The 24,375-nt window shown below is 45.5% G+C and overlaps 1 protein-coding gene across 14 annotated transcripts; it reads right to left on the bottom strand.

The window, feature by feature from the left end:
• ZNF605 (zinc finger protein 605) lies at positions 1–24,273 on the bottom strand. 14 transcript variants are annotated; one of them, XM_043487914.1, is made up of 9 exons: positions 23,986–24,165; positions 21,272–21,304; positions 19,600–19,674; positions 19,377–19,498; positions 17,323–17,487; positions 17,120–17,222; positions 8,705–8,825; positions 8,375–8,467; positions 1–5,035 (listed from the first exon to the last, which is right to left on the bottom strand). In XM_043487914.1, exons 7-9 carry the CDS (start codon positions 8,736–8,738, stop codon positions 3,240–3,242), a joined length of 1,923 nt encoding a protein of 640 aa, XP_043343849.1. In that variant the 5' UTR covers positions 8,739–8,825; positions 17,120–17,222; positions 17,323–17,487; positions 19,377–19,498; positions 19,600–19,674; positions 21,272–21,304; positions 23,986–24,165; the 3' UTR covers positions 1–3,239. The 14 variants fall into 14 exon arrangements, with proteins under 14 accessions (XP_043343849.1, XP_043343761.1, XP_043343744.1 ...); XM_043487826.1 differs by lacking the exons at positions 17,120–17,222; positions 23,986–24,165 and adding an exon at positions 24,172–24,221; XM_043487809.1 differs by lacking the exon at positions 17,120–17,222.
• Between the last annotated feature and the right edge of the window lie 102 nt (positions 24,274–24,375).

Genomic DNA, 24,375 nt, shown 5'->3' on the forward strand with positions numbered 1-24,375 from the left:
TGGAATAAGAGTATTTTAATTGCACAGCACAAGTTTTTTAAATGAGTACAGGGAAGTATAGTACATCATTCCTTTCTTTCTTCACTCAGTAATGGGTTACCTTTTTCCTGTCCATACATATTTAACAAAAATAATAATGCTTTCTTGTAAGCTCAACCAACCCAGAGGTAGCACAAAGACCTCATGATGTTTCAGTCTATCGCTGCAAGACCACCAGCATATGGAGCAGATGGTAACAATCTCCAGAGTCATTTATGTTTGCAGCAAAACAAAACACATAAAGAATTCATAATTTTTACTGAATTATTAAAACACAAAGAGAAAATACTGATCTTGAGTGTGAGAAATCTCAACAGATGTCAGCCTATGCCCCATGGACCAGTAACTGATACTCAAAATGTGGTCAAACGTTCATCATTTGTAACAAACATTATACTCAAAATTATTAACTCAAGAGTATTTAATAAACAGACTATTTACAGAATTGTGTCCAGAATTAAGAAAATCAACCAGGGATGGTGAAGCCCCCAGAAGAGTTAACACCCTTATGTCTGATGAGCAGGGGGAGGGTCTGTGGTGAACATGGGAGCTTCGGCCACATGGACAGACACCCCCAGATGTGTGCCAGCAGGAGAGAGGCAGGGGTGACACAGACCTCGCCTGTCCAAACCTAAGCAGAAATCCTAGGAAGCAGTGCACTCCCTCTGGGCACACAGAGAAAGGAGGAAAATGGTGTGGACATGGAGCACACTCAGAACATGAGCACATGTACAGATCCATAATACAGACACTTTTCATCATGTAGCTGCTATAGATACAAGTCATCCCACATCTCTGACTCAGACAACACAAGTCTCTTCAACGTTCTTTATAGATTCGTACTTAAGTACTACTATAGCACTTTACTTCTAAGTAGATCTTAACCCAAAGTACGCTGTCATTACTTTGGTTTTTAAGCAGTTCATTACCTTTTTAAAGAATTTTAAAGTAAAGAAAAAAATCTTTCATATTCACCCATGCATTCACCATTTCCAGAACCTTTCATTTCCAGAGTGTTCTCCTGCTGTCCCCAAACTTCCTTCAGTGTTTCCTGAAGGCAGGAACTCTCTGATTTTGCTTTTTTGAAGTCCTTTTTGCTTTCATTTTTGAAAGATGTTTTTGACAGGCAAATGAACTCCAGGCTGTGGGGCAGGGAAGGTTCTTTATTTTCTTTTGTAATTTAACAGTGTCACTCTGCTGTCCTATAGGTTTGCATAGTTTCTGACCAGAAGTATATTGTTATTCTTTGCTCTGTGGGTGTGTCTTGTCCTTTTTACCCCAGGCATTTTACAATTGTTCAATTAAAAAAAAATTTTTTTTTGACTGTGCCACACATCATGGGGGATCTCAGTTTCCCGACAAGGGATCGAAACTTCACTCCCTGAATTGGAAGGCAGACTCCCAGCCACTGGGCCACCAGGGAATTCCCAACAATTGTTCTCTTTAACTCCAGTTTTCATCAACTGACTGTGATGTTCATTGGCATCTTTATGCTTCTTCTGTGTTGGGTTCTTTGAACTTCTTGAATATGTGCGTTTATACTTTTCATCATATGTGGGTATTTTTCAGCCGTCATTTATTCAAATCCCTTTTCTGCCCCCTCTCACGTCTCTCCTCTAGACCTTCCATTACATGTATATTACACCACTTTAACTAATTTCCTGTGCTCCTTTTCCCCCCACAGTGTTTTTCTCTGTGTATATCATTTGATAATTTTCATTCTTACTCTTCAAATCCATTGATTTCTTTCCTTCTTCTATGTCTAATATGTTCTTAATTCCATTTGCGTTTTTTTGTTTTTTTTATTTTTCAGAGTTGTTTTCAACCTGAGAAGTTCCATTTGAGCTTTTAAAAGTATATCTTACACTTCGGGTTTCATCAAATTCATGTTTTCTTCTACTTTATACTTACAATAGCTATGTGAACATACTTGTCTACTAATTCCCATCAATTCAGTCTTTCCTCTTTATATTGACTGATTTTTCTTGTAGTTACAAGTCATATGTTCCCGCCTCTTGGTGCGCCAGGTAAGTTTCTGAATGTCAGACACTGCGGGTCCAGAGTAGCTTTTAATCTAGGTTAAGTGACTCTCCACCCTCCCCAAGACAACACTGTTCTGGGAACTCCCCTTGATGACCCTGTGCAAAACGCTGCCTCCAAGTGGCTGGTGGGAACACAGACTGTGCCAGCCTATGCTAAGCCCCAGGGCTTGTTCAGCTCCCTGCTGCGCAGCTGCTCTCAGAGTCTCAGTTTTCTTCCACACACAGGCAAATAAGGACTAAAGCCAAATACTCAAGAGGGACTCACTGAGGATTTATGCAGCCTCCTCTCTGGGAAGCTCCTTCTTACCCAGCACCCTTCATCTGCAAGTTCTAGCTACCGAGGCTCCTCAAATGCCAACTCAGAAACCCTCTTCAGTTCAGCAAGACCATGTTCATTCAACTCCCTGACCTGCAGCCTTGACAATGCCCCCAGGGAGTAGGCCGGGCAGTCATGGGGCTGTCCTCACTTTGTCCACCTCCTGCCAGGGATCATAAACTTGCACTTGACATACGTCTAAAAACCACTATTTCATAAATGGTAGTTTCTAGCTGTTTAAAGCAGGAGACTTTATGTGGTTCTTATTTTACCACCCTAGCAGAAAGCAGAAGCCTTCACACTTCAAACACAGCTACCACTTTAAAATGCCTATTTTCTTACAATAACTTACATACAGTAAACATAACCTCCTTAAAGAATTATTTCAACAGGGATCATGCTTATCAAATTCTTCAAAGTACTAGGACTACTCCTCTGCATGAGACCTCTAGTATATAATACTCAGTTATTTCCTTTGGGTATGTATTCTCTAGTGTACTCTGAGCTACCATTTCCCAATGAAATTTTCACTCACTTGTTACAATTGAGTTTTTCTCCTGTTTCAGTCTTCTAAAATTTAATAGCCCAGCACTTTTGACTGAAAGGTCTATACTTATCACAATACTGATAAGAGTTCCACACTGAGGAGCCATCGATAAGTCACAAGTTGTGTTTCCTGGGAGGAGACTTTCCTATATCATCTACTTAACAAAAAAAGGTTCTCTTTCTAAACTCTATGTGGTGAGACTATCACTGCAGTGACAGAGTTTCTCTCCCATACATGTCCTTGGAGTGTCAGGGGCCTGCCATCTGATGGCAGACTCCCCACACTCACCCCATGTCTACAGCACATGACTTCTCTGATGAATCAGGAGCTGAGCCTTTCTGTGGAAGAGAGTCCCACATTCACTGCATCCATAGTACTTATCCCCTGTATGGATCCTCTGATGCCTCATAAGGTGTGACTTCCTAGTGAAAGACTTCCCACATTCCTCACATTTATAGGGTCTCTCTCCTGTATGAATTCTCTGATGTATAATGAGCTGTGCCTTCTCAAAGAAAGCTTTTGCACAATCGTTGCATCCATAGGTCTTCTCTCCTGTATGATTTCTCTGATGTTTAATGAGCTGTACTTTCTGAACAAATGCCTTTCCACATTCACTGCATTCATAGGGTTTCTCCCCTGTATGAATTCTCTGATGCCTAAGAAGCTGTGGCTTCCAGGCAAAAGCTTTCCTACACTCACCACATTCAAACGGTTTTTCTCCAGTATGGGTTCTCTGATGGTGAATGAGACTTGACTTCTCACTGAAGGTTTTCCCACATTCACTGCATTCATAAGGTTTCTCCCCTGTATGTGTCCTCTGATGGGACACCAGGCTGGACTTCTGGGTGAAGGCTTTCCCACAGGCACTACATTCATAAGGTTTCTCTCCAGTGTGAGTTCTTTGATGTGTCAGGAGCTGTGACTTTCCAAAGAAAGTTTTTCCACATTCAACACATCCATAGGGTTTTTCTCCTAAATGAACTTTTTGATGTTTAATTAGTTCTGACTTCTTAAAGAAGGCTTCCTCACAATTACTGCACTGATAGTTCTTCTCTCCTGTATGAGTCATTTGATGTTTAACAAGTTGTGGTTTTCTGATGAAGGCTTCACCACATTCACTGCATTCATAGGGTTTCTCTCCTGTATGGATCCTCTGATGCCTAATGAGGAGTGAGTTCCTGCTGAAGGCTTTTTTACACTCACTACATGCATATGGCTTCTTCCCCGTATGAACCCTCTGATGAGTAATAAGCTGTGACTTCCAAAAGAAGGCTTTTCCACAATCACTACATCTGTAGGGCTTCTCTCCTGTGTGTGTCCTCTGATGTGTAATGAGCTTTAATTTCTGGGAGAAGACTTTCCCACACTCACTGCAGCCATAGGGTTTCTCTATCGTATGGGTTATCTGATGTCTTTTAAGCTGTGACTTCCTGCTGAAGGCTTTCCCGCAGTCACCACAGCCATAGGGCTTCTCTCCTGTGTGAGTTCTCTGATGTAAAATGAGCAGTGACTTCCTACTGAAAGCTTTCTGACATTCCCCACACCCATATGGTTTTTCTCCTGAATGCGTCCTTTGATGAATAGTGAGCAATGACTTCTGGGAGAAAGCTTTCCCACAGTCCTGGCATCCATAGGGCTTCTCTCCTGTATGAGTTCTTTGATGTATAATGAGCTGTGACTTTTTATTAAAAACCTTGCCACATTCCAGGCACAAACAGACTCCTGTGAGTGGTATATGGTTCATAATGAGTCCTGGCTCTTTACTGATGACTGTTGTACATGTATTGCCATCAGAGTATTTTATTCCACCATAAATTCTGGCAGGTTTAATACAAAATAATAATTTCCTATTAAGTTCATCAAGTTTCTTTCTTTCACAGTTACTTTTTGGAATAAGAAAATCAAAAGGATGTTTCAAACTTTTTTCGCCTGTGCCACATTTATGGGATCTCATTCCTAAATGATCAAAGTTAATGCCTAAATGAAACATTCTCTCAAAGATGTCATATTCATGGCCTCTCTCCAAACTTTTAAGCTTGTCTTGATTATCCTGGTGCCACATTTTGAGATCATTATCTAGCCAGACTTTTTCTAAAAAGGAAAAAATGAACCATATTGTGTAAATTTCCCTAATCATTAAGCTTACTGAACAAATCTTCGGAAATGGAACCTAAGAGCCCAGTCCATTAAAAAAAAAAAAAAATTCTCCCAAATACAATATCTACTTATTAGGCATTGAACTTTTTAATAGAAATGAAAACAGATTTTGAAATTACAAATGTTTATAAACACAAACTTTAAAACAAAGGTGAAATATATTCAAGTGATCATGATGAGATAAAAAAGACAAGCAATTTCTAATCAAACACTGTACTCATTCCACAATAACCTGATTATCTTCTACACGCCCAGACATTATTAGCAGAAATCAGAAAAAGGCAAGTAGGTACTCCCATGAGAGAAGACTGAGTATCACAGGACAGAGAAAAGCAAGATTAGTACATAGTGCTGAATGTCACACAGGAAGAAACACTGAATACAATGACAGCAAACACAGGATATCAACTTTCATGTCTAAAAGGTGAGATATGTTAGTTTTCTGTACTACCAGCACATTCAAAAAGCATCCTCATTCAAAATCATCACCCAAATCACTGATATCTGTTAATTTCACCATCATGAGAACTACTTTTTGGAATTATCTAAGAGTTCTCCAGAGCTCACCATCAACACCTTTATTAAGGTTTCTGATACTTTAAATGAATCGTCATCTATATACTGAATCTGTATATGATGTAAATTACTTGAAACCACAAGTATGCTTTGCATAACATTAGGACAGTTTTCTTTTTTACCCTGTAAGTACAGTTATCTGTGATCTCCCTTAATGATCTTTTAAGCCTGTTTACTTTATGATATTCTTTACTAGGAATTGCGAGGTAATACTCTCAAGATGAAAAAAATATGGCAAGATCTCAAATATAAAGCAATCACTCCTTTTTTGTAGGATAATTTCTCTGGGGAGGGAAAAAGCCCCATCTAACAACTCTCAGATATATCAGAATTTCAGAAGAAGAGCTAACTAGAGCTGTGGATATGGAGGAGAAAAAAAAGATTCAACGTTTTGAGCTTCAGTGAGTACAAGATGATAACACTGTTCATGGGCATTTTAAAGACTAGAAAGGGAAGTTAGATACCACTTGTATAAGTATCTCATATAAGTGTGAGACACTTATATGTCTCACAGACATGTAAGTGTGAGATACTCTTGAAGAGTTTATAAAAAATTGTTTCATGAAATGTAAGAGTAAAGAAAAATAAATTTTAATTCAAATCAAGAAATAAGATTAAGATATATATCCAAATTAATAAGTTAAATGATATAAAACCATACTGAGGTTAAACTGTACCAAAAAAACATTAAAGAAATTTTTTAGAAATCTTGGCACTTTGGTAAACACATAGACCATGTTTTACTAGTATCACCCTTGGTAGGGTACAGGTCTGTTTCCCCATATCTCTGTTTCCATTACACTCTGATCCATTCAGCCTTCATTTAATCCTATTTTTCAGTTGATATTCCCACTTCCAGGCTCACGCCCTCCCAATTCTAGTCTCCACACAGCAATCTTTAGAAAATGTACTCTGACCTTTTGCTTAAACCTCTTGCTTAAAAACCTTTGATAAATCTGTGCTATTAACACAGCATACACACCCCTGCATGCCTGACTCCTTCTAGCCCTCAACTTCCTCTCACAACACTGAGCTCCTCCCTGCCCCACTGACCCCGAAAGCCTCTCCCTGCCCAGCTTCCAGTATGCCTGTTTCATATCATTTTAAGGGCACACTAACAAACACTCTATTTGTTCTCTTCATAGCACTTATCAGATAGGTACTTCTGTCTCTCCCACTGGAATGTAATGAAGGTAGGGAACAGACTTGAGTTTTTCACTGATGTACTCCCACTACATAGTATATAACAAGCCCTCAATACAACCTTATTCACTTATTATTAAACTTCTAAAGCAATTCCTTTCTATATAGTTAATCCTGATAATTAACTTTGCATTTTGACACAAATGCATCATGTTCAAACAATGAATTATTTTGTATTTTCTTCTAAATTAAAATTCCCTGGTCCTGCAATGTTATTTCATGACTCATACTTTATCTCAACTCCTCTCATTTCACAAAACAGCAGTGGTTCTAAATTAATGGAGGAACATAAAGTCTATCTTGACAGCTTTTCCAAACTATGCATATCCAGTCCTAATTATCCATATGAATGGTGCCCAGACATCTGTAATTTGAAGTATTTTCCCAAATAAGCTGAAACACTTACTTAGATGAAAACCTTTGTACTAAAGAAATTATTTGATAAATAAGTAGGATCCTGCTTTACCTGGCCTCACAACAACCAATTAATGAAATATTTAGTAATTACACAGCATAAATGTCATAGAGAACTGAGAATAATAAGTTAGTTATCATCTTTCTATGTAGAAAAAAAACCTCAAGACCTAATTAGTTAAGAAATTATAGATATTGTGTGATCAGGCCCAGGTTCCTACAATACTGCTCAGTAGGTAGAGATTTCAGAAAAGGCTGGGAGTCAAGAAACCCCACAGAAGTGAAAAAATAGAGCTTAAAGAGGGGGAGGGTGTCTAATTGAAAAAGTGCGCACAAAAGCCTACATTCAGAGAAACATATGTGAAAGACACAAGGAAGGAATTTCTTCAACTGGAGTCAACTGTGACCTCTGGGCACAGGAAAAAACTGCACAGATAAGATGCTGCCATACTGTGAGGGTCCTCAACTCAAACGGAGGCAAAATATCACACAGCAAGTCTTAAACCCCCACAGACCATTTGAAGGGATAAACAAGAAGCTTTAGAAGCTAAATACCAAAGGCACCAGAAAGACGCCCTGGACACTGACCCTGAAGTTCTTATCTGCAAGGAGGCAAGAAGAATGCTTTTAGGCATTAGACTTCTATCCTCTGTCCATGGATTCACCGTCTACTCTATGTGGGTTTGAAACAGAAATTTGATAAATTAGGGAGAGAAAAGAAAAACAATAAAGGAAATTCAAAGGTAACAGCATCATCTAAAACAGGAAAAAAATTATGAATTCTTAAAGAGGAGAAAAGAAGCCTACCTCTGCAGGTGGGACTGGGGCAGGAGAGAAGAAAAAGTCAACTGGGGAAACTCAAAGAAAGGTCTGATCAAGAATGCAAGCACATTTCATGACCAGCTCCACCAAAGGGGACACATCCTGATGTGGAGACCAGGACACAGAGTCCTGAGTCAACTCCAAAGATGGAGAAGCTTTAACCGGAGTTTTACAAATAACATTTCAAAAGTACCAACGTATCATCAAAAACCTGAGATTTAATTTTCTCTGTCTGCCACTAAGCTGATTATTTCTCACCTGAGAAGTTCTGACTTAGGATTTCTTCATCTAATAACCATGGATTTTCTTGCTCCAGCTTGAAGATCATCTCAGGTTTGATAACTTGATAACCTGTCAATTGGAAACACAGAGAGTCCCAATCGCTTGGGCTGAGGGGACTCTTAAATATGAAGACTATTTCACCTCAGAGGCTATAAAACAAAGCAAGCAAATAAAAACCTTTCACTTGGGTGTCAAAATCAAAGACTCTTTGACATCTGAAACTTAAATCCAAAGTCAGTAATATTTTAGAGGTATGTGCATATCCAGTTACCAGGTACACACTGTACTACGTAAGAATGTTCTTACCCAATAAAACTAGATTGCTATAGTTCTCCAACATCACGTCTCTGTACAAGGTCTTCTGAGTAGGATTAAGCAGCTGCCACTCCTCCAATGTGAAATTCACAGCCACATCTTCAAACGATATCTAAAAAAGCATAATCCCTGTTAAATCTGAAGTCATTCTCTTTGCTGAATGTAGGCTTTCTTTTCTATAGCAACAGGTGGCCTGAAAGCTGGACCCATGATCTCCAGCTCCTGGAATTGTGCTTTTGTTTAATCCACACTGCCCCTGTCCTGAATATGGGCTGGATTTATCAACTCAATTCCACTGAATAGAATAGGGTGGAAGTAAGGGATCTCCCTTCCAAGACCAGGTTGTAAGAGAACGTGATTTCTACCTTGGGAACACTCTCCTGCTCTCTTTGGAGAAGTCCAGGGGCCACGTGGTGAGGCAGTTCTGTGGACAAGCCTACATGGCAAGGACCAGAGGTCTGCCAACACCCATGTGAGTGAGCTTGGAGGATGTCACCTTCATACCACAGCCCTTCTCAACATTTTGAAGACAGGGTCATGTGAGATTCTCCACTAGAACCAAATGGGTGAGCCACCAGCAGATTCCTAACTCACAGAAACTGAGATAAATGTTTAAATTTCAGCTACTGAGATTTGGGATAATTTTCTTGACACAGTAAAATGATATCCTAATCTTGCATTATCATACTTTGAGAGAAAACAAAAGAGTTATTAAAATATTCATCATTATGAATTCATAAACTTATCCATCCATCTACCCATAGGATAAGAAGTTGGAATAGGCTGTTTTTAAACAAGCAGTGTTTCTCAAAGAAAGTGCCACTGGGATTTGGGAACAATTCTTAGCTGAGCAAGGGCTTCCCCAAGAGCTCAATGGGTAAAGAATCCACCTGCAATGCAGGAGACACAGGAGATGTGGGTTTGATCCCTGGGTCGAGAAGATTACCTGGAGAAGGAAATGGCAAACCACTCCAGCGGACAGAGGAACCTAGTGGGCTACAGTCCATGGGGTCACAAAGACTTGGACAAGACTGAGCGACTAAGCGACTAAACCACTTGGCTGAGCACATCTGCCCCATATGCTGCAAGGCCTTCACAGTATGCCAGCTCACTACCTGCTAAGTGACAGGAATGGTTCTCAGTCACTGTCAGAACCAAAACCACATCTACCTTTCTAGAACACTCTCCTCCCTTTGAGCAGTTCTGGTCTGAAGTAGGAACTAGCTATACTTTAGAATGCATGTTTTTTCAGCAATTAAGGGGCCTGGAACTATGACAGGTGCTAGAAATATAAAGATAAGGAGAAAAACATCATATTCTCCTATACTTTTCAGTCTTTCCTGGCCAGAGGCAATAAGGCATTACAGAGGCCATGATACAAGTACATTCAGGGTATGAGGATAAAAGGCAAAGGAACCAGAATATCCAAAACAATTTGGAAACAGAACAGCAGCATTGCAGGACTCACATTACCTGGTTTCAGGACTTCCTATAAATGCACACAATAACAAGGTGGTATCAGTGAGAGGTTACAGATGTAGGTGACCAGAAAAGAATGGAAATCCCAGAAGCAGACCCCCACGGGCAAGCTCCCTGGCTTTTGAGAGGTGCACATACAATTCCTCAGAGCAAGGAGTTTTCAGCACGTGAGCTAAAGTAAGTGGATACCCACAAGCAAAAGAACAAACCTTGACACACACTACACCTTATCAAAAAATCAACTCAAAAAGAATCACAGGGCTTCCCTGGTGGCTCAGTGATAAAGAATCTGCCTGCCAATGCAAGAGACATGGGTTCAATCCCTGATCCAGGAAGATTCCACATGCCATGGGGCAGCCTACCCTGTGTGCCACAAATATAAAGCCTGTACTCTAGATCCCAGGAGCTGAAACTACTGAGCCCACGTGCTAAGACTATGAAGCCTACAAGCCCTAGGGCTTGTACTCAGTAATACGAGAAGCCACCGCAATGAGAGGCCCATGCACCATAACTACACAGTAGCCCCAACTCAACACAATTAGAAAAAAGCCCACACAACAACAAAGACCCAGCATGGTCCAAAACAAATAAACAGATTTTTTTAAAAAGGAACACAGACCTAAATGTGAAACACAAAACAATGAAATTTCTAGGAGAAAACAACAGACAAACTGGGTGACTGGATTTGGCAATGAGTTTTTAGATATAACACTGAATACACATGGTCCATTTAAGAAATAATTAATAAAACTGAACTGTTTCAAAATTAGTATTTTTTTCTCTATGAAAGGCACTGTTAAGAGAAAGGAAAGACAAGGCGCACACTAGGTGAAAATGGTTGCAAATCACTTATCTGAGAAAGCATGTTAACGGGACTTAACAGCACTAAAACTGCAACATCATTTAAAAAATGGGCAAAAGATCTTACCACATGCTTCACCAAAAAAGATGTAAGATGGAAAATACATGAAAAAATGTTCAATATCATCTGTCAATAGGGAAATGCAAATTAAAATAACACTGAGTTGCTATGACATTCCTATCAGAATGGCTAAAATGAAAAAGTAACAGAACAGAACTGACAAATGACAGTGAGGACGCAGAGCTACAACAACTCCCGCTCATGCTGTGGGAACACAGGGCAGGGACCCTGGCACTTTCACAGCTTCTCATAAAGCTGAACGTAGACCTACCGCATAACCCAGCAAGACCATTCGTAGGTATTTACCCAAACAAACTGAAAACTTATGCTCACCCAAAAACTTATGTTCAAACCTATATGCAGATGAACACAGCCTACTAAGAACTGGAGGCAACCAGGATGTCGTGCACCAGTGAACAGAGAAGGAAACCAGGGTCTCCACACATGGGCCCTACTGTGTGAAGCCACTGAGCAATGAAAGGGGACAAACTCAGGCTTCCCTGGTGGCTCAGTGGTAAGGAACCTGCCTGCTAATGCACGAGACACAGGTTTGATCCCTGATCCAGGAAGATCCCATATGCCAAGGAGCAATTAAATCCGTGCACCATAACTACAGAGCCTGTGCTCTAGAGCCTGGGAGCTGCCACTGCTGAAGCCTGTGCGCCTAGAGCCTGTGCTCTGAGCCACCACAGTGAGAAGTCTTTGCCCTGCAACTAGAGAGTAGCCCCCACTTTCCACAACTAGAGAAAAGCCTTGCAGCAACGAAGACCCAGCACAGCTAAAAGAAAAAAAAAGAGCTTTTCCCTGAAATCCATCAGGGAGTTTGCATCTTTTGAAAAAGGGACAAACTACTGAAGAATGAGCAAAAAAGTCAGTATGAAAGGTTATACACTCATGGTTAGATTATCTAACATTCTGGCAAAGGCAAGACTATGGAGACAGAGAACAGATCAGTTATTGCCAGAGGTTAGGGATGCAGGAAGGTGACACCCAAGACTCTTTCGGGAGAGAGAGAACTATTTTGAGTCCTGACTGTGAGGTTAATTACATGAATTTATACATGTTTTAAAACTCGTGTAAGAACTCTGGCTCAGAATTTTTCAGGCTTAACCACAAGCAATTACAAAGGCTCTACCTGACAGGTCGTAGGGCGGAAGTTGCCCTCCCACCCCAAACCCGACACCCAGCCTTAAGGGTGCCACCAGTTCCAAAGACAACTATCCTGGGCCCCATTACTGAGTGTGCAACTGGCACTGATGCAGTGTCTGTGTGCCCCTGCTGGCCTCCACCCCCAGCCATGATGGAGATTGTGGAGACTGCCACGGTCAGGGCTGGAACACAGAGGCATGTTGAGGACGCTGAGTCTCTCACCTCATGAACTACAGTTGACCCCGCAGCAAGCTTCAAACATATAAAACAAGCCCCCCATGGGGGTGACACATTTGGACGGAACCAAGTTCTGTTCCTAATAAGACTGATGTCAGCTGTGTGGATGCTCACCAAAAAGAGTCTGGAACTGTCCCCGTCCAGAGCAAGAGACATGCTCAACCCCTTCCGGATCCAGGACAGGATGCTGTGGAGACTGACACTGTCCCAGGCTGGGCCCACATGCATGTGCTGCCATGTTGTCAGAAGGGGCCGAAATACTGAGGAAAGCTGTCCCGCCTTCCAGATGCTGGACAAGGTAGAAAACACTGCCCAGGACAGGCTCCTGTGCCAGGATGTACTCAACAGGTGAATCTCCCTGGGCTTCTCATCCCATCCAGAGGGTTTCACTGGACCCTGACACTTTCTTGGGGTCTGGTCTGGCCATCCTCATGGGTTCCCCCAATGCAAGTCACACACTCAGGCTCCACCTTACCAAGTTTACTTCCTTTTTGGGTTTCAAATTCACTGCATCTGATCACAGCCCCAGATTTGCTGTGGGGTTCAGTGAGTGTCTTAATAAACAGTTTAAGGAGAGACTTAAGGGGCTGACGGGAGAAGTCAAGGTAACCCCAGTCTGGAGCACAGAGCTCAGAAGTGCAGCCTGGGACCCAGTGTCCCAGCTCCCACGAGGGCCCTTCTCACTGTGCCGGATGCCTGGAAAGGCCGTCTGCAATCACCGTCCTCCTTTCACAGTCACTGATACCTCAGGCTCTGTGGGAGCCACTGTGAGCACCTTCCACTCCCTACCACGCCGTCCGGAAGGCTCAACAAGTGGGAGATCATGTAACACCATTTTATTTAATTTTTTTTTAATTTACATTATTTAAAAAAATGTATGCCATGTTGTGCAGTATGTGAGATCTTAGCAGTTCCCTGACCAGGCATCAAACCTGTGCCCCCCCTACATTGGGTGCATGAAGTCTTAACCCCTGGACTGCCAGGGAAGTACCCATGTAAAACCATTTTTAAATCTTTTAAAATCTCAGTGTGTTAATTTTATATCCTGCAACTTTACTATATTCGTTGATTAGCTCTAGTAATTTTCTGGTAGAGTCTTTAGGGTTTTCTATGTAGAGGATCATGTCATCTGCAAACAGCGAGAGTTTCACTTCTTCCTTTCCTATCTGGATTCCTTTTATTTCTTTTTCTCCTCTGACTGCTGTGGCCAAAGGAGTTTCTGCTAACCAATTCTTAAACATGATCACTCCAGTTAAATTATATAAAAATATCTGCCCCTCGGTGTAGGGACACAGGGTCTTTCCAGACAGAGTCTGGATGAAAACAGAAGATGATTTCTTTTAAAGTTTTGATTATCAAATGGGACACACTGATAACAGAAAAAAGAAAATAAAGCCCAGCACCAGGAGAGGCACAGGGGCGGGAGAAGGATATTAATGATCTTTGTTTTTCAGACTTGCTCCTAGAGCTTTTCCTTCCTCCTGGGGAAAAAAACAAAGAAACAACTCCTGTGTTGCTCTGTCTGGATGCAGACTGACACCTTCCTGGCCTTCCTGTCCTGATGGGGCTGCTGGCCAGCCGCACAGGTTGACCTTGGCCCCCGCACTTCCCAGACACCACAGCCTGGGCACGGTTGGCACCCCAAGAGGTGGTGGGTCTGGGACAAACAGTTTGGAACTAAGCACCCCAGACAGTCCCTCACAAACCAAGGACTGAACTAAATTATTCAGACAAGGCTGATGTCCTGGGAGGCCCACAGAAAGGCCCTGTTTAACCTCACTGCCTGATGAAAATGTATCCTGCTTGGGGACTCTGGGATTGCACTCCTGGTGTGTACCCCGAGCCGTGGGAAAGCCACTGTCTCAGCCCCGGCAGGCAGGCATTCCAGCCAGCTTCCACCTGCTTCCCGGGCTGTACTAAGTGAACCGCTGTCCTGTGCCAGATCACAAAAGACTCACAAAGCAACTCAAGAAGCCTCCTGATGGACTGAGACAAGCCTTCCTGATTCAGAAACAGCTGAGACCAGCTGGGAGGCAGTCCCGACCACCCTGCTCCAGGGTCTTCCTCAGGGCCCTGTCTGCTGCTGCCCCAGGTTAATTCCCTGGTTCCTGTCTCAGTCCTTCCAAGTCTGACCTGTTCAGGTACATGATGGGGGAGCCTGTTTCTCACACAGGTGGGAAAAATCCAGCAGTGGAACTGAAGAGTCTGGCTCCTAGTTAAAAACCTACATGTGAAAGCTCAGGTCTCACCACAGGTCACAAGGGGTTATCCCCAGGCCTCCTGGGTGATGCTGCCCCCACCTCCACCTCCAGACCTGAAGCACAACCTGTGCTCTCCCCACAGACTGGAGGGGTGAGGGGCGTCCTATGTCTCTACCTGGAGCCTTTGGCACAAGCCTTTCTTGGGTACCTCACTAAAATCCCCGTGTGGTGGCAGGGCAAAGTGGGATGGGGGGGGCAGGGAACCTGAACACACTGTCCCTACTCTGACCCAGGATCCTGTACTTTCCACTTCCACCTCCTCTTCCCCTCCTTCCAACCCCCAAGTCCATAAACCTGCCAGAAGCTTTTGTTCACGGCTCCCCGGGCAGTGAGGACAAGACACCTCCACAACCGTGCTGAGCTACCCACGCATGGCCAAGGCACCATTCACTCCTCAGGAAAAGGTAACGGGAAGCTGGCACTTTCCTCAGCATCTGGTTCTCACCTGTGCCATCACAGTGATTAGAGGCTTTGGTACCATCACCCTGGTACTGCGGTTATCAGCAGCTCACCCCTCTCAGCTCTGTTGAACTCCTGACTCAGAACACAGCAGGAACAGAGAAAAGCCTACAGTGGTTTAAACAACAGAATTTTTAAAAGAAAGAAAGGGAGGGAGGAAAAGAGCATGGAGGTTAGCTAGCTGGATAGGAATCGCTTTGAAGGGACACTGCAGTCCTGTTTCTTGAGTCAACAAAGTCAGGAAGAAGGGGTAGGGAGGGATGAAGTTAGCGTTTTGGATTAGCAAATGCAAGCTATTACATATGTATATATAGATAGATAGACAGATATCTATATATACATATCTTATATATATAAGATAGATAAACCACAAGGCCCTACTGATTAGCACAAGGAACTATATTCAATATCCTGTGATAAACCATAATGGAAAAGAATATGAAAAATGTGTGTGCGTGTGTGTGCACACGTGCACTTCCCAGGTGGTGCTGGTGGTAAAGTATCTGCCTGCCAGTGCAGGAGATGTAAGAGACACAGTTTCTATCCCTGCACCAGGAAGATCCCCTGGAGGTGGGCATGGCAACCTACTCCAGTATTCTTGCCTAGAGAATCCCATGGACAAAGGAGACTGGCAAGCAATAGTCCACAGGGTCACAGAGAGTCAGACACAACTGAAGCGACTTAGCACACATACATACACATACACACACACACACATATATAAATGTGTAACTGACTCACTTTGGTGTACAGAAGAAACTAACACAACACTGTAAATCACATATACACAGATCAAAAAAAGCCAGGAAAAGGAGCTAAAACCAGACATCTTCCTGTCCAGCTTTTGCCAACAGAAGCCAAAAAACTCCTAGCTAAGATGGACTGAGGGCTCTGGTGGCTCAGTGGTAAAGAATCCGCCTGCCAATGCAAGAGACATCAGTTTGATCCCTGATCCGGGAAAATCCCACGTGCTGCGGAGCAGCTAAGCCCATGTGCCCCAACTATTGAGCCTATGCTCTAGAGCCTGGGAGCCACGACTCCTGAGTCCATGTGCCACAACAGCTGAAGCCCGCATGCCCCAGACCTTTTTTTTGTTGACAACCAAATCTTTTCTAAAACCAAGTTTAACAACTCAAGAATGTCTTTCTTATAGACCTGGGAGGTGTCTCTGAAATCATCCAGGAAGACACATCTCTGTCTCCTGTTCTCTGGGAGAACAGCAGCCTGACTGGCCTGACTGGGGCACCCAGTTCCACACTGGAAAATTACCTCCCATCATAAAGATATAAGAAGTGTATTTTTTCTTTGGGTGAAGGCAAATAGCTAATATAGTAGCCACTCCACTTCTCCTCAACAAGAGAAGCTACTGCAGTGAGAGACCTGTGCATCACAACTAGAGACTAGCCCCCGCTCTCCACAACTAGAAAAAAGCCTGTGCAACAGTGAAGACCCAGCACAGCCAAAAATAAATAAATAAGTAAATAATTTTTTTTCCAACCGAGAGAATATTTATGGAGGCCACTTGAAGGTTTTGTAACAACCAATTCTGCAAGATGATTCAGGTTTTCTTCCCTAGAAGCAGAACACAAGTAGGGTGTGTGCCCAGGCCCGCTGCCCGCTCCCACGTCCTCCACCTACACTGAGGATCCCCGCAAGGAATAGCCCTCGGAAATAAGTTCACCCATTCCGGGACGTCATTCACCACGCCATCTACATAAACAGTTACCCAAGTGTTTTCTTTACATGTAATCATCAGGAAACGTTTGCTTCTGCTAAGTCAATAATGGTCTGCTTTCTGACAGAGGAAACCACGCAGCTATTCCTGTTTTTCTTTCTATGGAGGCTTCTGGGGACACCTAAGGAGGCTTGCAGCTCAATTCCAGCAGTGCAGGGCCTTACTTCTCACATGTCTGTGTCCCAGCTTCAAGACTTCTGTATGATTCTATGGTCCACCTTGTGTTTCTTTTGACCATCTTCCTTTCCAGGTTTACGTTTTCTCTGGCTGCAATTTAAATGTATTTAAACCTTTCCTGTTGATTGTAGAAATGCCTGGAAGCCTCATCACACCCACAGATAAAACGACTGGAGGACAAACAACTTACCTGTGACTTGATCATCTTCCCCCAGTCCTGGGAAATCTGCTCTCTCTGTGACTTCTCTCTGTCCTGATGCTCTGAACCTCTGGTCAAAGATGTGAATGCACCCCAAGTCCTGAGGCCTCTTCTTTCTTATCTCACGCAAGTCTTCTTGTTCCTGAGACCCATGGCCTAGAGATGCAATGGGAATCTTATTTCAGATGATGTCGTTCATTTGGGGACCTCAATCTTGGTTCTCTATAACGGGGAACTCAGACGGGCTGTCTGCTAGTGCTAAGGGACAAGATGGAGAGTGAGCTACTGGCACATGTCCGTCGAGCCAACCACGGCCAGGCCAGGCCTGCAGCACACGTTGTGCTCTGCAGCCCAGCTCCCACCTGGGAATGCCTGATGGGAGCCACCTGCTTCTTGGTTCAACCAAAGGCCCCAGGGGAGCCTAACACCTCAAACCACTCTGCAGGGGCAGCAACAAAGCCTGGAAAGACAGTCCTGGCTCACTGACCCCGCAGCATCATTTCCCGGGGGCATTTAAATGAAATGCCTGGCACAGGTGCTACAGAATAAAATGCAACTCACTTCCAGGCAGGACAGGGGACAGGAAAGGGCTTTTAGATCAAGATGGTGAAGCAGCCTGGGGTGTTGGCCCTCTACTCCAAAATCAGTCTTGGAGCCAAAGGAAAGCATAGATCAGAGGAACTAAAAGAAATGGCCAAAAGAAGGGGTGAGACCTCAAGGGGAGACAGGCCTCGGGGAGGCTAACACTCGGGTGTGGGTTTGCAGCTGATCCACAGGGTTACAACGCAGGGTAGACGCCACAGGAAGAGAGACCTAAAGGAACCTTTACCATCCTTTCTTTCTCACCTCACGTTGGGGCAAACACTGCCTGCTCCTCCCTCAGAAACCAGCACAACAGCCCAGGCCACGGGCTTCCAAGGGGTGACAGGAGACAGATCAAAATCCCTGCTGAGTTTAGGCATCACAGAACTGGCAAGGATCCCAGCTGCCTTCAGGCACATTTGCATCTCCCACCTTCCCATGTACCCCAGAGAAACTGCTCCACAGCCTGCTTCTAAGGTCTCTGATCCCTGCTCAGAAGAGCTGCTTGCAGAGGGGGTGAGATGGGGCTACCCAGTGGTTCTGAGGTCCACACTGCTGGCCCTGGGCCCCTTCCCTCCCCTCTGCTTCCAAGGCCTGGTCCCAGCCCTTCTCTAATGCAATTACTGGAAAAGGAGAGCAGACAGGTAACACCTTTAGGGGGATCCAGCTCAGAGCCTGTGAGGGCAAACAAAAAGAAAAAGACCTCTCAGATCCCTATTTCAAGAGCATTTACTGTAGAAAATGTGTAATTACAAAATCTTTCTCTGCCCCTTTGGGATGTACGTAAATCTTCTTTAAAACCAAGTTTAACAACTCAACAATGTCTCAACAAGGTCTCTTATGGACCTGGGAGGTGTCTCTGAAATCATCCAGGAAGACACATCCCTATCTCCTGGTCTCTGGGAGGACAGCAGCCTGACTGGCCTGACTGCGGCACCCAGTTCCAAGCTGGAAAATTACCTCCCATCATAAAGACATGAGAAGTGTATTTTTCCTTTGGGTGAAGGCAAGCAGCTAATACAGTGGCCACTCCAACTACCAGGTAAGTTTAGGATGAACTCTGTGTGACAAATAATCCCTTGAGACTGTGTTGCAGGTCTGTCTAGCAGGTTGTACCTGCCTGGCTACAGAAAAGAACACCATCTCTTCCTGTCTCTTGAAATGATTTTAGCAGATTGTCTAAAGTGGGCATCACATTCTGGTTTAATTTTTATTCAACAATAAAACTATTCTTTCTCTTCTATTTTTGTAGAGAAGTTTTCTGGATTGCTTTGTTAAACTCTATCCACAAAGAGTCAAATAACCACATAAATAAACACAACCACTACTTTAAAAACTTTTTAAAAGATCACAAACTGTATAACAGAGATCACCTTAGGCAGAATTATCGGAACAGATGGACCAACAGTTAAGATCAGCATGATCACAAATACTACTACATCTTTGTGCACACAAATACTTACACTTTCAATTTCTCCACCGCTCATGAGCCAGGTCACTGACATCAGGCAGACACTGGATCAGAGCCAAGGACGCCACGGGGGCGGGGTCACACAGGGATGTGACTTCCTTCATGAGGGTACACCTGAAAGGAAGTGTCCAAAAACACAGTTCCTGGTAAACCTGGGGACATGAGGGACAAGCTCCACCTCCCAACTGAGGTCTGTCCAGTGCTGTGATCCAAACCTGTGGTCTGGGAGTGACTGCTGGGCACCCCCTGAGCTGTTCGTGCTCCTGGCTTGGTCCCCACAGGCTGACAGGCTGCAAGGAAGACCAGACATGATGGACAATCAATGGACACTTTTCCAGAAAGTAAACTGAGCAAGAAGAGAACGTAATTCCTAAAGGAGATTCAGAGCAGGAGCCTGTTGTTCTACTAAGAATGGCGGGGAGGGGAAGGAGGCATCCTGAGTGTCTCAGGTGAACAGAGAGAGATGTGTGGACTTGTCCTCCACAAATGAGGGCAGAAAGTTATGCCTGGGTGTCAGCACACCACCAGGTTTTGCTCCAGGGCCACTAACAAGAGTGGAGAGAACACTGGCCCCTTCGAGGCCCTTCCTGCCACCCTCAGGGTTGGGCTGAGGGCTGGAATCAGACAAAGGAAGTCTGCTTTCATCACCACCTGCTCAGGAGCCCCAAACTGCTCAGTTGGCAAGAGAAAAAGAAAGGAAACCCAGGAACACTGCTCAATGCCAGCCAGACCACAGACCAGCTCCCAGCATCATCGATCGAGGGCCTTGAGAGAATCGAGAGACGACATGGGCCAGGGAGGGAAGGCAGGTCCCAGTGTGGACCAGGTGCAGAGAGGACCCGCAGTGAGTCAAGAACCAGCCAGGCTGGAAAGACAGACTGGATTTTGAATTTTGACTAAAACAGTGGTAGACGGCAGAGCAAGGGCATCCAGGGCAGGAAGAACTCCTACTGGTGGGAAAGGAGAGTAATGCCATGGGTTCTGCCCATGTGTGGGTGCAGCAGACACAAAAATCAACATCCCCCAGTGAGACTGGACTCTCCTCAGTCCAGTGTGAAAAGCGTGGTGCTTGAGAACAGGTCTCTCAAGAAAAGCATCCTGGGAGAGCAGAGAGTGACACCCAAAGGAAAAGCACCTCCTCCTGGGACATGCAGGGAGCTCCTTGGGGCTCCTGGGTGACAGCAGGTCCCAGTGGTCTAGGAGGCCAAGGGAAGAGACTCCAGAGTCAATGCTTTCCAAGCCTGTGGTCCTTGAGATGCAGGCCCACCTGCCCTGGAAGCATCTATCTCATCTGAACCCCTTCTGGGTTGATGCACAGGAGACCTCCTGCAGCTTCTCTGGAAAAGGGGACGTGCTGACTGTACTAACACCCAAAACAGTCATTCTGTTTCTCCCCCAGGATCCAACATACTCCTGCACTCTGCTCTCACATCCACATCAGATCTCTCTCACACATTCATGCTCACACTCTCTCTCTCACACACACACACCAGTGAATATACACACACAGTCTCATTTATGGCCCAGGAAAGCAACAATTTCTTAAGGGTCTCTTACTACTGGGCCCTGCTCTGGACAGATGGGAGAGACCATGAAATAAGACAGATGATCCCTGCCCTCTCAGGTGGGAAAGAGACATCAAAATAATTTCTGACTGTCAGAGTGCTCAGAAGAAACTTCAAATGCGACAGACAAGCGGGTGGATAGAGGATACTCCTTGGAGATGACTCTTAGCTGAGCCCTGAGGAGGTGGAGCCCCCTTTGGAAGGCCAGAGGCCAACCACACCAGTGAAGGTGCATCAGACACAAGTGGGAGGATTCAGAGTCAATGGGGTCACTGAGAATTCTTAAACAAGGAAACATCAAGTAAAAGGAGCTATCACTCACCAACAAAGCCACGCACGTGCTGGATGAGAAGGGCTAAAGAATAAAAGACAACATAGTCATCAAACAGAAGTCACAACCTGAGAGTCTTGCCTGAGCCCACACACATCCATCCAAACCCCAAAACACCACGCTCACAGGCCCTGCAATCACCAACACCCACAGCCTCTCAAACACAGGTTCCAAAGACCGCCTCAATCACACTAACTGACCACCTGAGAAGTCCCCAGCCCCAACAACTGAACACACAACCACTGACCCCAACGTGTCCACCATCCCTCTAGGGTGTTTGGGCCATCAATTACACACACTGTGGGTCGCCAACAGTCTTCTAGCAAAGCTCCCAACCACCAAACATCAGTGACAAAACCAATCCACAGAAGTATGTCAATCAACGAATCCCAAAGTCTCTCACCACAGCTCGATCCCCAATCAGACAGTACTGAACCCTTTGCTCCTGGTCACAGCAGGCGCTCCCTCACTCGGCCCTGCACATAGCCACAGGTATCCCGACAGACCCCTTAGTTGACTACAACCCCAGAGCCACTTACCTCCGATTCCCACAGGTTTCTCAACGCCACCAAGAAACCCCATCACTGGCTCCTCCAAACCCCACTCAACAATCTCCAGTCTACTCGTTGACTAGAAACTGTCACTGGAATATCACATGCTGAGTCCCAAAGGACACCTGCAGACTTCCCATCACTCCCTTCTATGGGTACCCACCCACTCACCTTCACAGGTGCCCCATCAGTGCTTGCACAGAATCCCCTGCAGGCTTGCTATCTCCCATCACCACCTACCACCTAAACTAGCCCCCATCACTAAAGCCCCAGTGGTCCTCAGCCCCTCATCACATAGGGCTGCCAGCCACTCAGCTCCTTGATATCCACTCTCTAGTCCACCCTGTGCTCACCCACCACTTGCTGACACCCCCACAGCTCATCACTCTGCAAGGGCCTCCAGCGCCACACAAACACCAACACCCCCAGCCCCTCCAACAATGCCAAATACCACCCCCGTTTTCCACTCACTGATAACCCTCAACAGGCCACCCATCAACTTAAGCACAGACCCCGAACACTGATACACAGCCTCCAACCTGACGTCTCAGTCACCATATCCCCAAACACGGACCCGGACCACTCACCAGCCCAGGCCACCCTAGTCACTCCCCTCCACTGAAAAAGCTACCACTAAACTGTCAGGTCAAAACAAATTCAGGGCTTCCCTGGGGGTCCAGTGGTTAAGAGTCTGCCTTGCAATTCAGGGGACACCAGCTCAATCCCTGGTGGGGAAAGATCCCACATGCCTCAGGGCAACTAGTGAAGCATGTGCTCTAGAGCCCAGGCTCCACAACAAGACAAGCCACAAGGAAAAACCTGAGCACAACTGAAGAGAAGCTCCCACTCGCCACAACTAGAGAAAGCCTGCATGCAGCAACGAAGACCCAGCACAGCCAAAATAAATAAGTGAATCTTTTAAAAAATGCAGACTTGGCAAAGAAATATTTCACTCCAAGAATTTATTAGCTTGGGTGGTGCGGGGTGCTGAAGTAGGGAGAATGCTGTGGCCCTAAGAGGTAGAAGCATCTCGGCAAGGTGTCAGGATGCTGGATCAAAGGGCAGGGTGACCAGATGGCAGATGACAGGACATTTCACCAGAGGCTGGCCACTTCTCTGTGGGGGTGGGGGTGGCGGTGGGGGGGCGGGCGGTGAGTCTGGGCTGTAAGGCTGCTCAAGCTGCAGCGCACCAAAGTTCAGGAAACTGCAGGAGGAAGAGAAGCTGAACCAAAGTTTGGTTAATAAGTGCTTTGACGGGTGAGGACAAACAATTCAGCTAATCATTGATGAGGTAAAGGATGAGAGGAGTTGGTATCGTATTTATCTATGGCCTTGTCACCGGTAAACAAGGGAGTCCTGTGGAGGGAACAGGGTTCTTTGCAAGAAGGTGTTTCCTTGAAACCTGTAGAGGGGGACACTTCTTAAACTTCCTGTTTTCCAGGAGCACACGGAACAAAGTTTAACACTGCAGCAACCAACAGGCCTGTCAACGAAATCCTCAGTTCAACCACCTGGAGCCCTCTAAACGCTGCCCAAACAGGCTCCCCTGAAGGGCCTTATCATTCATCCCTTTGGCTCCAATCCCCAATCCAAGGCACCCATATCATGAATCACTAGAGCCTTAACTATTCCTACAAACCCTCAATCCACTTCCCCAGTGCACAATGAATGACCCCATGCTGCCCTTCATTCACTCCGGAGGGTGACCTCTGGGCTCCCTCTCTCCCAGCTCCTAATGTCGCCACCCACAAGGCTAAACACTCCCCCCTCAAAAAAAATCCTTCCCTCCACTGGTTTCACAACAATTCACGCCTCCCTAACCCCAATTATTGATTTCCACAGACATTCCAATATCTCAACCCTCAAGTGACCCCCAAATTAATCAGCTTCACGGTCTCCTTCATAGTCCCTTCATCGCCCACCACGACCGGAGGCCTCGCCCGGACCCCCAAATCTCCCTCCAGACTCCCACACCACCGCCACCTACACCCAGCCCTACAGACCCCAGTCCTCCAAACGCTGCCCCTCATCCCGCTCCCTCCCGCCTCCGCGCTGTTCTGCCACCTCTAGCCCTTACCCCGCGCCCCACTCCATGCTGCCCTATGCCCCTCCCCCACAGCCTCACCCCCACCCCCCCGCAACGTACCCCCGCACCTGGACCGGAATCGACGCCTGCGCAGCAGGACAGTCCTTCCGAGCCTCCCCCCCGTACCCGGCTCCGGAGCTGGTTCGTACACACGCCGGCGTCGCCCCAAGCCAGTCTGCGCCGGGGTCACTGCACGGCCCCAGTCGGACGCAGAGGCTACCACCAGCCCGCAGTCCCGCCCCCCACACCCTTACCCCTCTGGTCCACAGTGCCGAGGCGGACGCGGCTGGGCCGCGGAAGTGTCCACGCAGAACTACATTTCCCAGAGTCCCACTCGCTTTAGAACTACATTTCCCAGAGGGGCTTGCGGCGCGCCTCCCTAAGGGACAGGTGTGAGGTTTCCTGTTGCAAAATGCTCTGTGGCTCGGCTGTGGGATACAGGGGGCGCTTCCCTCTTA

This window comes from Cervus canadensis, chromosome 1 (genome assembly GCF_019320065.1).
Source record: "Cervus canadensis isolate Bull #8, Minnesota chromosome 1, ASM1932006v1, whole genome shotgun sequence".
In the NCBI taxonomy this organism is placed as follows: Eukaryota; Metazoa; Chordata; class Mammalia; order Artiodactyla; family Cervidae; genus Cervus; species Cervus canadensis.